This window comes from Etheostoma cragini, chromosome 2 (genome assembly GCF_013103735.1).
Source record: "Etheostoma cragini isolate CJK2018 chromosome 2, CSU_Ecrag_1.0, whole genome shotgun sequence".
Classification (NCBI taxonomy): Eukaryota; Metazoa; Chordata; class Actinopteri; order Perciformes; family Percidae; genus Etheostoma; species Etheostoma cragini.
In genome coordinates, this window is record NC_048408.1 from 15,188,223 (window position 1) to 15,206,937 (window position 18,715).

At 37.6% G+C, this 18,715-nt stretch overlaps 1 protein-coding gene across 1 annotated transcript; it reads right to left on the reverse strand.

Moving 5' to 3' along the window:
* Nucleotides 1-4,784: 4,784 nt before the first annotated feature.
* Nucleotides 4,785-18,715, reverse strand: LOC117960322 (choline transporter-like protein 1). The gene is made up of 17 exons (XM_034898160.1): nucleotides 18,704-18,715; nucleotides 14,922-14,987; nucleotides 14,554-14,640; nucleotides 13,672-13,814; nucleotides 12,437-12,573; nucleotides 12,150-12,243; nucleotides 11,447-11,616; nucleotides 10,230-10,319; nucleotides 9,945-10,087; nucleotides 8,197-8,383; nucleotides 7,153-7,321; nucleotides 6,871-7,027; nucleotides 6,632-6,715; nucleotides 6,396-6,533; nucleotides 6,052-6,288; nucleotides 4,972-5,046; nucleotides 4,785-4,827 (listed from the first exon to the last, which is right to left on the reverse strand). The coding sequence occupies exons 2-17, from the start codon at nucleotides 14,943-14,945 to the stop codon at nucleotides 4,804-4,806; spliced, it is 1,959 nt and encodes a 652-aa protein (XP_034754051.1). The 5' UTR covers nucleotides 14,946-14,987; nucleotides 18,704-18,715; the 3' UTR covers nucleotides 4,785-4,803.

Consider the following 18,715-nt stretch of genomic DNA (forward strand, 5'->3'; position numbering starts at 1 on the left):
AGTAAGCATAGTACAAAACAAATAATCATTAATTGAGCTGGAAAAGTTGGTTTCCTTTTTTGTGCTGTAAGAACTGTTTTTTTTTTAAACAGTCCAGATAGGCTGGCCGCAGAAACTCACACAATGCGTGTGTGTGTGTGTGTGTGTGTATGTATGTGTGTGTGTGTGTGTGTGTGTGTGTGCGTGTGTGTGTGTGCGTGTGTGCGCGTTGGCGGCTACAGATAGGGAAGTCACTGGATAAATATCAAATGTTCCTTTTCACACACTTTTCCTCTCCCTGTCTGTGTTGACCATAGAAATGTGTAGAGATAACATCACTGTGGCTAATTTCCACACATTGGAGCCTGTTGTTGGAGGCCGTCCAACAATTAAAAGTAATGTGCCAGTGTATGGGGAGACAGCATGACTGAGAGCAGAGGGGAAAAGCCTGAAAGAGTAGGAAGCACTTATGATGTTCGGAAATCAGGATTCTTGGATAAGAAATTTTGTGTGAAGCAGGTCATTTTCCCACTTCCATACTCCGGTGCATTGTTGCTGTATTACGTGTGATCATGTACTAAGTTTAAGTTATTATTGCTCATAATGTATTGATATTTACATGTATATAGCAGCAGCAGAACCATCTCAGTTCAATGTAGAACAATGCTAACAACAAAGTCCATTTAGTGGCTAATTCTGAATCATATTTTATTTTCATCAGCAGATGAAGTTTACACAGTTATCACTGAAATACATTTTCAAATTTCCATTTTTTGACATTAAGAATGATCTTTGAACCTCAGCTATAGTTTAAATGCTGTTTCATTTTGTATGCATTGCCATATCATGGTAAACTGGTTTATCAATATCGTAAAATAATAATAATAATACGCTCAATACCATATTTCCGCCATAAGTTTTGGGAATGCTTATTTTGTTGCTGTTCTTTATGGTGTCTGGTTGTCTTCTGTCTGTACATTTTAACTATCGCCTCACTGGTTACAAAACATCTAGCCAAATGACCGAAAATTAGTCAGCTAGCAATGGCACACTTACAGAAATGTTCATTAATGACCTATTGATTAATAAATTAAAGTAAATTAAAAGTCAAATAAATCTTATCGCCCAGCCATACTACACGTTACACTGTGTCGGTTGACTGTTGACCTATGTGTATGGGCGTGTATCATGATCATTATGATCACATTATGATCATTAGGATCCCAGTCCTATTTTCTATTTCTATTATTTAACAGAGAGGCTACTCTCTGTTTGCATGACTACAGCAGCATTGTGGGCTCTTTTCCTCATTGAAGTCTTGTTTATGTTCTAAATGTAAGCACCATTGAAAAGGTCTGAGCTAAGCTTCCTGGGCTGAGCTGCTGAGGAGGCAGTATGGCTCACCTTAATGGTAAAGTCACTGTTTGGTCAATACACTCTCTGACAGACACACACACACACACACACTTAGCAGGCTCATGTTACAGCGCCAGAGTCAGCGCTAACAACAGACATCCATATAGGATGGGGCAGAACAGGTTTAATGGTTGTAAACTATTTACAAGTTGAATTATAGTTTCAGAGCTTCTGATAAGAAGCAAATAATTATCTCATACATTGCCTGTGCCGAGAACACTATAGGATGATATACAGTACTTGTCCTGCAAAGTAAATGAATAAAATGCCCAATTACTTCAGTTTGTTGAGACAAAGGTTTTAAAAAATCAAGAAGGGCTTAAAAAATACATTAGTGCGATTCCTTTAAAATGTATTCTGAGAAACTGCAATGAGTGTGCAGCATATACTGTAATATTACTCAGTACATAATATAAAATACGTATAATGATACGTATTTATTTTAATTTTCTCAAAGTGTCCAAAATACAGTATAACATTAATCTGATTTTAGTTTTAGTTCAAAGATTAAGAAGACTATTTTAAGGATGTAGCTCATGGTTCAATAAAAAACAGCCATTAACTCAAACACGTCCAAGTCGGCCTGCTTTGTTAACTATAATATGATCAGTATCCAAATTATTCAAGTGAAAGAATTACAAAATGAAATAAAAAACATTCCAATTCAGGCTGTAAGATCTTACTGCTTCCTGCTGAGACAGCCTCCGGCAGAATGTGTTTTCCCATCTTTCTATCCAATGATAAAGGGCTTCCAGGAATGGTGTGTGTTCTGTAAGTAATAGAGAAATCAGTTGTGTGACTCACTACCAGCCATTGAGTTGTTTTTCTGTGGATTCCTGGGTTTTATGGAGGCAGATAGCAGTTGCCAGAGAGAGCTATCCCATCAATTACAGTAACTCTAAATCTCTTATTCTAGCCTGGCTAGTTTTGAGCTTGCAAAAATAGCCTCTAATATATATATATATATATATATATATATATATATATATATATATATATATATGCTAAAATTTGTGTGTGTGTGTGTGTGTGTGTGTGTGTGTGTGTGTGTGTGTGGTGATAAATATGTGTCCCAGGGTCCCATACATTAACTAATACTTAATTTAGGTTTCATCTTTTCTAAATTAGATTTTTTGTCATGAAATGTGAAATTACGTCTAAAAAGTAATGACAAATCCAAATAACATTTATTTGCCTTAAGTGAATTCAGAGAAGTCTAAACTTGTTAGTCCCGGTATGAGGTTAAAAAGTCATTTTGTTCTCATTATTTTGAAGGGCATGCCATCTAGAGTGAATTTACATTGTGAACGTCATTTATTTTAAAGGATTTGCTCCCCTCAAGTGGTTAAAGTTAAACCCTGCAGCTTCACTGTCTCGTTCTTGTCGGTGTTGCATTCAAGGAGGCAGATGGAATTTCTCATTTGTGTTCATGTTAAGGTTTAACCTAATCAAAGAATATTAAACATGATTCATTTTGTTAACACAACCTGAAATCTCTCCAGGAATTTGGGCTGCAGTTTGGGACTGTTGCGTGTACTTATTCCCACTTGAAAATCCAAGAGATTTAGGAACAAATTGGTGTTCCATTTTTCTATTAACTAGTATGCATTGTATTTACACTTCCTGATATAGTTATGTGTTTTATCATATATGTATAAGATAAGATAGATTGTATTGTCCCAAAGGAACCTTTTCTTGGACAAACAAATAATATCTTGCGTGTAAAGAATGCAACACTACATAGTGCATATATACCCATACATAAAGTACACAGACTGCTGCATTTCTCTGCATGGACATGCTTATTTGCATGCAGACTGCCACAAGCCAACAAAATTGCACACTGCACATTGTGCAACACATCGTAATAGTTGTCATAATAAAGGGTAAGCCCATAGACCGTTAAAATAAACGGTCTATGGGTAAGCCGCACTATTGAGATAAAATCCGTGTGAAAGAAAAGTAAAAAGTAAAAATGTACATGTGTCTGTGTGTGAAATAAGTCTATTTAAGATATATATATTTAAAACACTATAGCATATACATTGTTATAGTTATATATTGTATTATTGAAATTTAAAACTCCATTTCCATTCCTTAGCTGCCCCCTGGTGAGTAGAAGTGATTGATTATTAGTAAAATTGCCAGGATTTAAAAGCATAATGACCATACTGTATATGTTCTAATATCTCAGATGAAATTCAGAGAAGTGGCCTGTAGTAGACCTGTGACTGAAAGAAGTTTTTTTTGTCGATGTTGATAATCAAACAACAACTTTGAATTTATTTAAGTATAAAACTTTAGAAGTAATAAAACAACATGAACAGCCTTTGACAAAACACAGTTAGCTATCCATTTAAAAATTTACACTGAAACAAACTACAGCTAACAATAATTACACAATAAGTAAAACCAGACATGTTAAAGGAGAATTCCGGACGATTTCAACACGTAGGTCTGTAGTTGAGAAATTTGGAGTGCTGTGACAAAAGAAAACAAAAAAAATTAAAACAATCAGTGCTGCCTACACCTTGTTACTGGTATCCTCCTTCTAGAGTTAGTCCCCAACAGGCTTAAACAGGGATAGTTTTAAACGTGTTTATAGCCTCTAAACATGTTCAAAATGTCATTACCAGTGCCTAGCTATGTGCAGTTATTCCTTCTAAGTAAACACAGTGAATCTGACTTCACTAGATGTGACAGAAAGGCATACAAGATGTGATAATCAACTAGTGTGGACTTCACCGGAAAACAGGAAATAAACAGAGGTATGTGCACTGGCTGAATTAGCACAACATTTATGCCTTTCTGTCACATCTAATGCAGTCAAATTAGCTGTGTTCACTTGGAAGGGATAACTGCACATTCCATAGCACTGGTACTGACATTTTGAGCATGTTCAGAAGTTTAAAACAAGTTTAAAACTTGCCTTGTTTAAGCCTGTTGGATGCAAAATCTAGCAGGGGGATAACTTGGAGTAAACTGCACCGATTGTTTTCATTTGTCTTGCTTTGACAGCACTACACATTTAAAAATAAAAACAGAGCTACATGTTAAAATCGACCGGAATTCTTTGTTAAACCATGTTAAACCAATGTTAAATTGCTTATTTAAAATTGGAATAAAAAAAGAAAACTCTGTTAAAAACTAAGAAAAAAAAGAAAGAAAACTTGCAAACTTATCCTATTAATAACCAAACACTCCCAAATATGCTTTTGAAATACTAAAGCTATTAGTGTCAAACTTTAAATAAACACTCCCTCCTACCCATTGCATATTTTGCTGAAACTCTGTAACTTCTGTGTAGTGTTAGTCATCTTACTGATGTCCCTGGAGTGAAATGTTAGTATACTTCAAGTTAGGCTTTGGTGTATTTTTAGTGGTTTTCACCGTCTTTCTGGCACTTGGTCAAGCAGAAGTACCTCCACGTGCCTGCAGGAATACACATAACGCAGTGTTAGAATCACGAGTAACCTACAGGTTAGCTTACCTAATTTCTCTGAATGAGACAAACTTTCAAGTGGGACTGAAACAGCTTTCAGATGGGTGTGAAGACTACAAATATTTTGTACTCACCAAGGACTTCATCTCCCGTCCATCTCCATCATTAGGCTTGTACAGACCTTCTTTTTTACTGTTCTCTACAAATTCCTGGGAAGGGAAAGACAATTATAGAACAATGATTTTACTGTCATTGTATATAAAACAATATGATTCTCATACAATGCTAAGAATAAAAAGGTGTTATGTAGGGCTGCACAATATGTTGAAAATATCTAATTGCGATTGTATTAAATGATTTTGCAATTGCAAAATGATTCACAATATTGAAGGGAATGATTGTTTTTGTATCCTTATTCTCATTTTCATGAGAAAATGAACATTGAAAGAAATTAACACGATTATAGTGTGATTTTTGCAATGATCTTTCCTAAAAAGTTATTTTTTGTAGTCTGTAGGATGGGATTTTTAGGCCGGGACGTCTCTGCAGCACCACAATACTTAATTCAAAATGGTTAGACATCAGAAAGAAAGCATTGGAATTTTCTGATCTTTTATAAATATCCATATTAGAATTCACACAAAATGTCCTGCACGGTCACTGTGCATGATTAGGGGACCAGGGTTGTTGGGTGCAAAAAAGGGAGATGCTGTTCAGCAACCTGCAGAAGGACCTGGAGGCAGCTGTATGTGTGCGAGAATTCTTAATCAAAGAATTACTGAAATGTAAAAGTTACTGTGCCAAAATACGCCAAATATAGAAATTTGGTGAGTGCCACAAATGGTCTTAAATCACCTGTATCACTTAAAAATGAATCTACATCCAAAGAAGGCAGCAGGTGCGCAAATTACCAACTCCCGACTCGAGGAGATAGTGATGAAAAATAACAATACAAGACTCTTTCGAGGCCCAACAATTGGAATAAGTACACTTTAAATCCTTAATGAGGATCAACTGGAGGGCAAGTCTGGTGCCAGCAGCCGCGACAATTCCTGTTCGTAAGGTTGGTTCTTGCATGATTCCCATTGAGCCCCCAAAAGCAAAAAATACTTCTAAAACTCACAGGGGCAGAAAAATTCCCTCTGAAGGAATTATTTGTTGTTAGTCAGTAGTTCTTAGTCTGTATATTCTGTTTAAACACACTGTCCTCTTACCATTAAGGCCTTGTCCATGTAATACTCGCGCCCAGAGCTGCCATCATTGTACTTTGTGTCCACAGCAAAGCAGAGGAAGAGAACGTCCACCACATTTTCAAAGACCGAAAGGAAGCAGTGAGCCACCAGGAAGGCAAACAGACAGACGATGAGAAGAGGCAGGACCCACACCGTGTATTCCCTCTGGTAGTTCAGAGCCAGGATGCCGGCGAAGGCTGTACAGGAGACTATAAGCACCTGAGAGTATAGATATAAGACAAGTTCAAAAATATATAAAACCAATTTGGGTTTGTGGGGCAGTTTGTATCAGTGGACATCTAGCACAATATGTCTTTGTGCGGTACCTTTCCCAAGAAGAGGACAAAGTCGCCCACAGTGTTGATGGCGGCCACTCGGAGAGCATTCTCCACCAAGATAAGGAAAGCATCGCGGGCAGAGGTGCAGAAACTGGTGCTGTTGATGGCTGTTGCAGTGTAAGCATTCTGAAATAATGCAATATGGACAGGGTAAATACTTAGGATCTTGTTTCCACTGTACAGTAAACTAGATTTTCTTCCTTCAACAACCTGAAATGACTTACTTGATTTAAGTATGAAAGGCACTTCTCAAGACACCACAGACAGCAGACACAAGCTTTCAGCATGCAGCGAGCACAGGCATTTTCCTGTAAAAAATTAATAAATTCACAGGTTAACACACTTAATAAGAATGAATGACTCAAAGGTACTGATGATTCTTACCTACAGGCTCAACATGAGGCCATAATAGAGTTTTAGAGTTTGTAGCATTTAAAATAACCTGCAACATTTCAGAGCTCACCTTTCCTTTGAGCTGGCTGTGGATGTACATTAGGATGATACGAGGGATCTTGACAAGTGTGATGATGAAGGAGCCTTTGGCCAGAGTACCCAGATGGTAGCGGATGGTACGTACCATAGAGGAGAGGATGGGAGTTGCTGGCAACTGGGACTTATTCCTTAAGTTATTCAGATAGAAAGAGAAAACATCATTTAAATTATACAGTCTAATAACTTAGTTTTCAAATAAACATGAGAAACAGCAAACACATCGTTAATCCTTTCATGTGAACTTCTTTCGTACCTTGTGAAGTAGTAAGTGACTACAGCTCCCGCGATGGTCATTTGCTGAAAGGCAAGTATGAACTCACTGATCCAGATGAGACCCACGGCATGATACCACACCATGTACTGCATAGGCCCTTGCATTTGATATTCAACGACACCTGTAGAGTTGTTCTTTACTGGTGTGCCTGTAAAGTAATACAAGTGTAAGTTTGGGTTGGATGTTGTACTGTTAAGTCAGAGTAATTTTACACAAGACCTAAAACATTTGCATCTACTGTACGTCCCTCTATATTACCTTGATATTTGTTAAGCATCCTACCAGGAAACTAAACTATCTAATCTAAATTTTACTTGTAATTGATGTATAATTGACCACCTTGTCACAACTTCATGAACTCAAAACTTTGAACACGATTCCCAAATTATCTGGGGACCAACTGTCTGAGATGCATAATATGAGATGTTAAATTTTCATTTAACTAAACTAACCAAAAGAAATGCCCTAGGAAAGTTTCACATCATAATACATATTACAATACAAATGCATTACGATGACACTGGGACCACCTTAGCTTACATTTAATGCAGTTGAAATATATTAATATGATTTTCACATTTCCATGCTTACCAAAATACACAGAAAATAGTAATCATGAAGCAAGTATATGTGATGTTTTGACTTAATTTGTGCTGACCCTTTGTTTTTCTTACTTTGCTGGAATTAAACATCAACTGTGGAAAAGAGAAGTGGGAGATGAAGAGAGAAGTTCTTTGACTCCATCACAAGACTGGCACAAGATTCCAAAAGTGGGAGTTTAGTCATGCCACAAAACCAAGACAAAATGTCACAAGTTCCAAACTTAATATTCTACTTGTATGGGTATGGTACCACTCACACATGTGATGCTAGTAACTATAGTCTGTGTGCTGCATTGCCAATATAAAACCCTTCTGAGCATGTACACACCACTAAGGCTTCTGAATTGCAAATGCAGTTTTGACCACCCTCCACATAAATGAACTACCAGTACTAGAGCCCCCCGCTAGCCTCTGTCCTCACCTGAAGTCCCGAGAGAGAGAAGCACAGCGATCCAGTAGACCCAGAAGAGCATGAGGCAAAGGAAGGTCCAGAAAGGCTGCAGAGCCAGCAGGGGAAGGTGGATGAACACTTTACCAGCCACGTGGAACAGGGAGATGGTTAGAGCCACACGCTTCCTCATGAAGAACATCACCAGCAGGAGAACTACCTGGAGGGTAACACAAAGAACAGTAATCTAATCAATTCACTGAAATGAGCTGTAGCATTAAAGAAATCAGTTGGTTCAATTTTTAGCACACAGGTCAATGACATGACATGCAGCTTTTTGTGTCCAAGTGCATTACTTTGGTTTAAAATAATTTAAATGATTCATTCAAGTGTCATTTTATTCTATTAAACCTCTTTAATTTGAACATGTTTTAGTGTATCATAAAAATGGTATATATTTCATATTTTGCCTTAAACCCTCAAAACGTCAGGTGGTGCAACTATCCGAGCAAATTAACACGTTTTCACATGTGAAAAGTATTAAATATGGATTTAAAAAGTAAGGAAATAAAAACAAATTTCAAATAAACAATGTTTACTAGTTTAATCGCTCAGAACATTTTTGGAAAATTGAAAAAAACCTTTGTCTGGAAATTTGCATGTCTGAAATGTCAGGGTGGCGCAACCACATTCATAGAACTTTTATTTTGAAGTATTATAAAACTGAATGAATTAACTTGCAAGCAAAGTCAGAAGTGAAAATAGGTGTCCAAGAAAATGCCTGTATAATTTAAAATTAGCAGCAAAAGTCAGGTGGGTACAACCAGAAGGAATGTCCCCTCTGGTTTAAATAAACATGTTAACTTCAATTATTTAATAGTATATTTTACAAATATTCCTTAAATGTACATTCATAGTTACTATATGAATACTATACTATACTACACACACACACACACAGTGTGTGTGTGTGTGTGTGTGTGTGTGTGTATATATATTTTAAATACCTTTTTATGATTATATAAAAAAAAAACTCTTTTAATGATTGTAGATACCATTGTCAAGTAAAGAAAAAGCTACACGCTACAGGAAGCACATTAAAAATGATCTAGCTGCAAGAGAAAGATATCACACATACCTTTTCCTGTCAGTTGAACAGAAAAAGTATTCTTTTCTTTTTCTAGTGCAGTGGTCTCCACTATTTTTTTCATGAGAGCCACACTGATAGTACAAAGTCAGTAGGAGAGCCACTTTATATTTATAGTTACAACCAGTAATAAATAGCATGTCTACTTATCAATCTGTTATCCCTGAACATACATTTTTATATTTTGTGAACATTAGCCCCAATATGTATTTAACCATCCAAGACCACATTCGGTGTTAAGAGCTAAAAAGACCACCCATACTGACAACTCAGCAGTCAGTCAGTGTTTTTGACGGAAGGGCAGAGCAAGTTTATATATCTTTTATTGTCTATATTTCCATCTTGTAATGACACGGTTTTGGATATTTCTTTAAATATAAATTATTTGTAATAGAGCAGACCAAGGGTTATGTTATAGCCCTGCTTGTTTTTTGTGTTTTTTATGAAATATCTGTATTGACTGCGTGATTATATCACTGTATTATTTACTGCCACGCGAGCCACAAATTAAAGCTTGGTGAGCCACAGGAGACTCAATAGCCGCACATTGAGTCACACAGCTCTAGTGATATAGGATACAGTATCACCAAATGCATGCACACATACTGTACAGTACCTGTGCAGTTAGACATACCGTGAAAATTGTTGCACCAATTGCATACACAAGCAGGGCCTTTACATTGTCTGAGGCAACTTCTTTTCCAAATACTGATAAGGTGTTATTATCAAGGGCTCTCTTGTAGTCTGCATAGAGCCACCAGAGGACGCCTGTCCCACCTGCAAAAGATCAGAGCAGAAAAGAGTAACATCCTGTGCTGTTGTCTTATCCAAATAATATTACTGAGAGAGCCAAAATAAAACAGGAACATATTGAAACATGTCAAAATGAATTGGATGCGTAGATGCTTTTGAAAGTTACCTATAGAGCCAATGACTACCAGAATCGTTAGAATCCACACCAGCACTTTGGAGATGTAACGAATGACAACCATCATGATCAGGGACAGGACTGAGAGAAAAAACAACAAAAAACACAGTGCATCATTTTAGAATAGAAACACTACTAACCAGGAACATGTTACATCATGAAAAGCACGCAGTTTTTAAGTTATATCTGTTCATTGTGAGGTTTAATAAAATATTGTTTTATCTTGAAACATACACTGAACTATGCAATGCAATTAAGCCGTGGGGTTTTGTATGCCATTATAAGCATAAGTGAATGAGAAAAGCCCACACATCCCATATGTGGAAACTGTCCTGCTTTTAATTATGTGGACTTGACAATTATTACAAACCAGACAGCTCAGACAACTGAGACAAAAGGGATAAAACTGACATGGGCCCAGTTCTGTCTGTTTGCTGTAACAATGGGAGGAGTTAAAGCCGACCTTTAATGAATGCTAGTGGGCTAAACTTTAGCGGACACCAGTCTGTAAACATTCAGACATTTCCTGTTATTTTTCATGACAAAAATAGCTTTGCTTCAAAAAGTTGCCTTCCTACTGACCAGTAATGGAATGTAACTAAGTACTGTACTTAAGTACAAATTTGAGGTACTTTACTCCACTACATTAATCTGACAGCTTTATTTAGTTCCTTCACAAATTAAGATTTTTGCACAAAAAACACATGCAGTTTATAAAAGCTGATGTTTTATTGTAAACTAAACAGACCAACAATATAACGGCCTACAAGTCTAGCTGATATGATTAGAGGATTAAACATTTAGTTGACTGACAGAACTGTTTGGATTGTTTCCAGTTTCTAAAATGTGAGGTTTTTTTGCAATGAGTAAGTTTAGTTTTAATACTTTAAGTACATTTTCATGATGATTCTTAAGTACTTTTACTCAAGTAATATTTGCAAAGTCAGGACTTTTACTTGTAACAGAGTATTTTTACATTGTGATATTAGTACTTTTCCTTAAGTAAAGGATCTGAATGCTTCTTCCACCAGTCAGAATCAGCAATTACGGCTGTACAATGGGAGCAGCAGCAAAGAACAAAAAAAAAAGAACAAAACATACCAGTAATTTTTTCGTTGGATAAAAACAAATAATAAAATGCCTAAAATGACGTGTGTTTGTGTGTGTGTGTGTGTGTGTGTGTGTGTGTGTGTGTGTGTGTGTTATACCTAAAGCCAGCAAACAAAGGCCCATGATGATCTCCTTGCTGGCCATCACCCCAGAAATGACTCGTCGCAGCACAGTGTTGTCACTGACAAATGTGATGAAGGCCTGGGCGAATTCTGCATAGCAGCCGATATCCGCAGGAATACAGCGGTGTAACAATGGGACAGACTTACTACAAGCATGAAAAAGATGAAGAACATGGGTTTATTTATTTTTAAAAGGACAGTGCTTGAAGAAGAGGACTACAGATTATGGTAGATTATCTAGATCTTTCTATATTATTCATTTGGGAATCAGCTATCACAATATTGTTGACCAAATACCTTGATATCAATATTGCGGCAAAGTTTTAGGGTTGACAATTAATGCTTTGACTAAATATCTTCACACTTGGATTTTAGATAATTAATCAACAGTAATGTTGACATAGTGTTTAAGTGGGGAAAAGGCAAACAATAAAACAGCTAGAACAGTTTGGTAAATTCAAAAAAGTACATCACTTTACTGTAAAAGGCAACACTTATGTCATATCAAGATATAACGATATATTACAAAATCTAAGACACCTAATCTCATATCAGAATATTGATATAATATTAATATATTGCCCAGTCCTACTAAAAATAGGGGAAAACTGATTCTAGTGAGAAAGTAACTTCCTTGTTTATGAGTTGATAATTAAGTGAAAAGAACATGCTTGATTACCTTGGAGGAACAGGGAGCTTGGGACATTTAGTGAATCTGTCTGAATGGCTTGTGTATCTCGTAGGAGAAATATCATAGGAGCAGAGATAAGATCCTATCAATTGGAAAAAACAAAACTTAGAAAACATGTTCAACATGTTTAATATATGTCTGCAAGGATTTGTAGCTGTATTCAATGAATGACCCATTTCTCATAAACACATGTAAGTATCAGTAAAGTGAAACTCTCCTGTAATACAGTTGACCACATTCTCTCTAAAACATTTTCACTTGTGTACTTTTCTCACCATTACTCAGCGCAAACTGCTTTAAATCATTGTATTCCTTCAGTTGAGCAGCAGGACATTTGGAGACACATAGAGCAATCGACTTGATCTTCCTGTTGATTAAATCGAGGTTGCAAGGGTCTAGAAAGAAAACATACCTGATAAGAAGAAGACATTCAGATTAATTAACTGGTCATTATAAAGTGCTTTCTTTTGAACAAACAATATCAGTATATTTGGTTATAACTCTGCCAGTCGGGATTCTTCTGTCTAGGCAGAAAAGTTAAGACGGGGACATTGCTACACTGTCGCACAGATCCGTCTTTGTAGCCGAAACGCCTTTTAGTCAATGCCTCCATGGACAATCAGCCCATCAGTAAAGCATGACCCATTGTTCCAGTAAAAATGGGCCTACAGGCTGCATGCTGATGGAAAGCTACTGCCCAAAGGAGGAATAAAATCAAAGACTCCTCATATAAATTATGAAAAGAGGAGAATTTGTGACAAATCTGTCCGGATGATAAAAATACCCATTAACCCAGTCTTTCTTAGGGGAAAAACTATTTAAAAAAAGTGAAATATGCCCTTAAACTATGATATCTGTTAGATATGCGATAAACTTAAGCAGCAGAGCACAGCGCGACATGAGTCAGTGTAGCACTTCTGACTGACCTGACATCTTATTCTCGTCAATTTATGCAAATGACGTTGCTCAAACAGACCTAACTTCAGACTGTCCTGGACAGAGAAAACACTGCATTTGTCTTAACATCTCCTGTTACAAGTTTTTTCTACAACTTCTGTGTAAGAGTAAATTGTTAAACTTTTATTTGCAATGTGTAATTTTCCGATGAATGTAAAAAGGTAATGGTCTGGACAGATGAACCTTGTCAGCTTTGTAAGCTAGAACGGGAGATAAACTGATGTGTTTACAAACCGGTTTTTGTTTGTGGCAAATTAGATCAGGATTACATGATGCAATCCTTTCATGCCCACAAGTAATGTTGAAGGCCTTCTTCTGTGCTACCAACACTCAACTACAGAGGGTTAGGAGGGGGGCGGGCAACCTCAACATGTCTCCTTTAATATACTGAATCTATAACTAAATGTTTGGTCACTGTATGTGATCTAATCAGGAAAACAGATCAAGTTAAAATATGTTTGTACTACATGCACTGGATATGATTGCTGCAGATTATTTTGATGTAAATAAACCCCTGTCACCAAGAAAGTAATCGGTAACAAAGCGGACTAACTTGTTTTCTGTCATGTCCCGGCCACTCAGGGGTACTCCCTCGATCTTGGTGTTATTCTTGCCACAGGTGTTGCCATAACTATCATATCCTGAGATAAGCCTGGAGGCAGCTCCTGTGGCGATGGGAAAGGCACATATACACACCTGCAGACAACACAGATAGATAGCACCATGGACTCATCTTTAATTAGTTATTTTGACAAAATCTAGAACCAAAACTTGATTTTTTATTTGCCAACCACTTAGGTTGCAGTTTATGGTGAACTCAAAATGCAGTCTAATACAACAGTGTACAACAGTGATGGTTCAGTTTTAAGGTCATTTTGGAGAATGTAGTTTGTGCAGCTGTTGAACTGATTTTGAATTACAGTAACAGGTATTTCTAATTATTTGTCTATCCCATTTATATCAGCGAGGGAGGATTTAATATCAAACACCTCACAGTATAACACAATGTCATTCAACAGAACCACAAACAAACTACAGCATCCAAAAAGACTACAAAGTTGAATAAAAACTGCACAGCTATGCAAAGGTTAGCAGCTGCTTGCATAAGGGGCCACTTCAATGATCTCCAACTTTACTTCTAAGCATTTATCAGTACACAATGCAAATTTCTAATAGACAGACATGCACGAATATACAAACATTGGTGGTGATGTTGAACTGTATTACAATACAATATCACCCTGACTGAAATAAGTAGGGTGGACAATCTATTAGATTTGTGTACAATGCAATAAAAAACAAATTAGTCCCCAAAACGCGGTTAATTCAATACAAATCACCATCAAAAATGTAAGACTTATTCCAGATCTGTTTTTGTGACTGCATTAGCTTAAAATGGTAACTCAGTGTAAACGCACATTCACTGAAAACTTACCATCCCAATACAAAACAACATGAATATGATGAGCCATGGGATGTCCGTGCAGCTGCGCTGCTCCAGTGGTTTCCAATCACGTTTGCTCTGCCAAGGCATAAATAAAAGTCAATTCAAGATAACACAGATAACCTTAATTCTGTTTTGTTGTGGCTGCTGCGGCGCAGTATAGCTGTACAGCGTCCACGCTGGTCTAAAATCCGCTGACAAATTGCTGTTGTTGCTGCTGCTGTTGCTGTAAAACAAGCTGCCACTGCTGAAGAAGTGACGCTATCGTCGAACAGATTGTCTCAAACTCCACTGCATATTAGCGTTACAGTTTTTCAAGTTTTAAAGCCATAACTTACATCATATTGTAGCTAACTTACCTCGGTGCTGTTACAACATCCCATTGTGGACAACTTCAGCTAACTTGAACGAAAACAAAACTTTATCTGGCTTTTTTGCGCTTATACTTTATCAGTGCATATCCCTCTTGCTTTCGTTTCTCTTTCTATTTATAAGTACAAGGACACAAATATAAAACTTTGTGACTTTTTGTGACCTGTTTAATTCAGAAACAAACGCCCATTTGTGAAACTCCCGAGGTGCAGGTAAACAAACGCGGAAGAAGCCAAATTTCTTATGGTGACTTCATAGACTATCATAAATGTCAGAATTGTAATTCAGCAATTCCGCAGTAGCCGAGTTTAAACAATTCAGTTCAGAGTGTAGAGTTCAATAGCGATTTATTGTCCCTCAAGGAGAAACTTGATTTGCAGTTCATGGTACAAAAAAAACTTTAAAAACACAATAAACATGGCACAAAACATTCAAGAAGACCATAATGAACATATTTCTTCTTCTTATACACAAGTCCGTGAAGGATTTAGAAAGTCACAAGGTGCAGTGAAAGCAGCATAGCCGTCTGACGGCGGTTGGAGTGGAGACGTAGGACCTTTCTTCAACTATCTATGTGTAGGACACACGTGTTGAATTTGGCGCCGTTTGCTGGAGTAATGAAGTAATAAAGGCTAAAGTTAACTGTATGTGATTAATTCTGTATGGAAATAATTCATAGTTTGGCCAGGCCTATCTCTCGGAATGGCAGAAAAAACTATATCAATACGACTAAAGCTTAAGTAGCTCAAATTGACCATATCCAGGGACCTTTAACGTAGGCTACTGTTAACTTGGCCACCTTAGACTGCCATTACACCTACAAAGGTGAGTAATGGATTAGCTTCACGTCCATAGACTGTCCAAGTTATGAGATTTGTCTGTAACAGTTGGCTTCAGTTATTCTTATTTATCTATGTGCAAACAGTCTCTCATATTGGGAAATCGACACTTTTGAGATGTTGAAGGTTTTACTTTGCCTCTCGTGCTCCTGCTACATTCCGCATTTATGCTAGCCGTGTAAGTTTTACATTGAAAAAAGCAGAGGACAGGCTGGTCAATAATAGTTGAGGGGCATTAACATGGACCACGCAGTTATGCTAGTTTACAGTTCCGCATGTGTTTTTGTCAGTCCCTTAACGCGGACTTAACGTGTCCAAAATATACAAATCTTCATATTCAAATCTAAATTTATAATACCAGATGGTTTCTTACATTCAGTCACTACATTCAATAAATAACAGCTCCTCACATTGATAAATGAGGTTTTGTCGCCCCCAGCAGTCCGTGTCATGGTATTACAGCCAGTTTATTCCATCAAATGCTAATTGTCTGATCAATAATATACACTCCCATGTAGCCCTGCTGCTGGGGGGACTACAGAGTTCGTCTTTGCTCAGAGACGAGTGGGGATGCCTGCTGACAAAGACACTGAGGCAGGCACTCCAGTTGAAGGATGATCTCCTTACTCACAGCAGTCTCACGCAGCTTTCGAGAGGTGCACATATTTACAAGCAAAGGCAAAGGTTGGTGAATCCTAGTTGAATCCAGTCCATGTAAAAAATGTAGCCACTCATGGCTCTAGGCAAGAGTCTTTTTTTTTTTAAAGTAGCAATGTTTTCTCCCCCTATCTGCTGTTTTTTAAGAGGTTTCTTGTCCTCATAGTGAAGGTTTCCTGACGTGTACACTTCCTGAGTGGGCTGGAATGTTAAACAGTATCCCGTAGAAGAAGTGTGTTGCGTATTATTGTCTCTTTGCTCCTATTGCACGATAAATGTTTATGCATTGCATAGAAAACCAGAAGGGAAGGTAAATATTTAACTGTGGCGGTCCTATTCTCTTTTCACGAGGTACAGTTGACAAGTGCAACATTCCTGCAGCCTTAGATCTTATAAAAAATCAATTTTTTTTAAACTGAATTTCAGACAGATACACATGTACATTTTCCTCATACCTGATAATAGCTGTTACTGTGTCAGTAGCCTATGGATTAAAAGCAAAAATAAGAATAAGGAAATAGAGACCTGGCAGGACCAGAGGCCTGTACTACGAAGCAATATTTGGCGTTAACGAGGTAACTTCAGGTTCAACCCAGGGTTTTGTGTATCACAACGGTGGAACTGGGTTACATTGCTGTGGCAACTTACCACGGCGTAACTTAGGCTGAACACCTAAGAAACCGACAATCCCATTAACATTCCCGATGGGCATTTTTATGAAAGATATAGATGTTAAGTGTAGGGAATTACGAATAGGCTATTTGTTGGCTTCTTGAGCTGTGAGTTGCCAATGCGCACATTGGTTTGAATTATGTTTTTTATATATTTGATATATTTTTTTATATTTGCTCTCACGATCGCTTACCACTACTAGGGTTGCAAAAAAAAGGCTAAAGCAGACAGTTTATGGAAAAGACAAGTGTCATAATGGTCAGATTGTGCCTGACTGATGGGAAAGTAATATTGAAAAGCCTTGGGATTTACGCATTTACAGCATCGGCTATTTTTTGCCAGCTTTCCTTCCTTTTAAGGGAAGCAGCGGCTGTATTGCGTTTTGCCTGAAAAATCGTGTCTGTGTTCTGGGGGTTGCAGTTGCTCAGTCAGTAGGGAATTGGTTTTGGAACGATGGGGTCCATGGTTCATGTCCACATACGGACCAAAGTATGGTGGTGGACTAGTGCTGGATAGGTGCCAGTTCACCTCCTGGGCACTGGCAAGGTGCTCTTGAGCAAGGCACCGAACCCCCAACTGCTAGGGGCGCCTTTTGCCTCACTCTGACATCTCTCAATTAGTGCATGTATAGGTACTGAGTAGGTGTGTGTAATTCAGGCCTGTGTGGAATAACAACAGAATGTAAATTGTAATTTCCTCTTGTGGGATTAATAAATGACACATTAATCTTAATTGATTAATCTTAATATTTATGTAGAAATATAGTTTGCTCTTCAAACGTAATTATGCAGCTCTGGTAGATGTTTGCGATTGGTCATGCTGTGCAAACACCGCCTCTTTTATGTGCGTGTCCCTGGATTGGGAAACTCTGGGTTGATCAAACTAGTTGATAACTACTGTTGCGACAAATCTTATGTGGAACTGTGGTTATTGGGTAAGGTCAAGCCTGATAACTGAAATAAATCCAGGGCATGTTGATCTTGACTCGTTGTACAGGCCTCAGAACATATGTTGAATACTACAACACTACACATCGGATGGGAGTGAACGAGGGCAGATGTTGGGCGGTTACATTTGGAACTAAAATGCAAACTAAAATGGAGTAGAAACATAAGTGTTCAGAGGTCTCATATGAAACGGCTCCTGGCCCCTCATCTACTGACTCTTTGTCTCAAGTATTTCCAGCTGATGCTGCTGTGGCAACTGTGTCCAAGAACAACACATTTTTCTGGATCTCTATTGGAAGAGTCAATGCCAGCACAGCACATGTTCAGCAGGATCCTGTGGGGTGGGGGGCTGGTGTATGTCACTATCCTGGCCCTCACAAAGTCTGATCCAAGCTCAAGAATCATTTCTCACAAACAACAAGACAAGAGGATAAATAGTATGTGCCTCTGTCCTCAGATGCTTTTAAGAATGGAGCTGTTAGAAATTGTCAAGCTTTGGAGGATGTGATGAATTCCAAAAGGCAAATAATTTGGAACGTCAACATTGCAACTACATTTAGTTTTTGCAAAAGTGGATGGAAAGGATGATGATAAATTACTCACTTTTCAGTTTCACAATAGATTCTCTTTAAATTACTTGACCTTTGTTAATACAAACTGCATTTT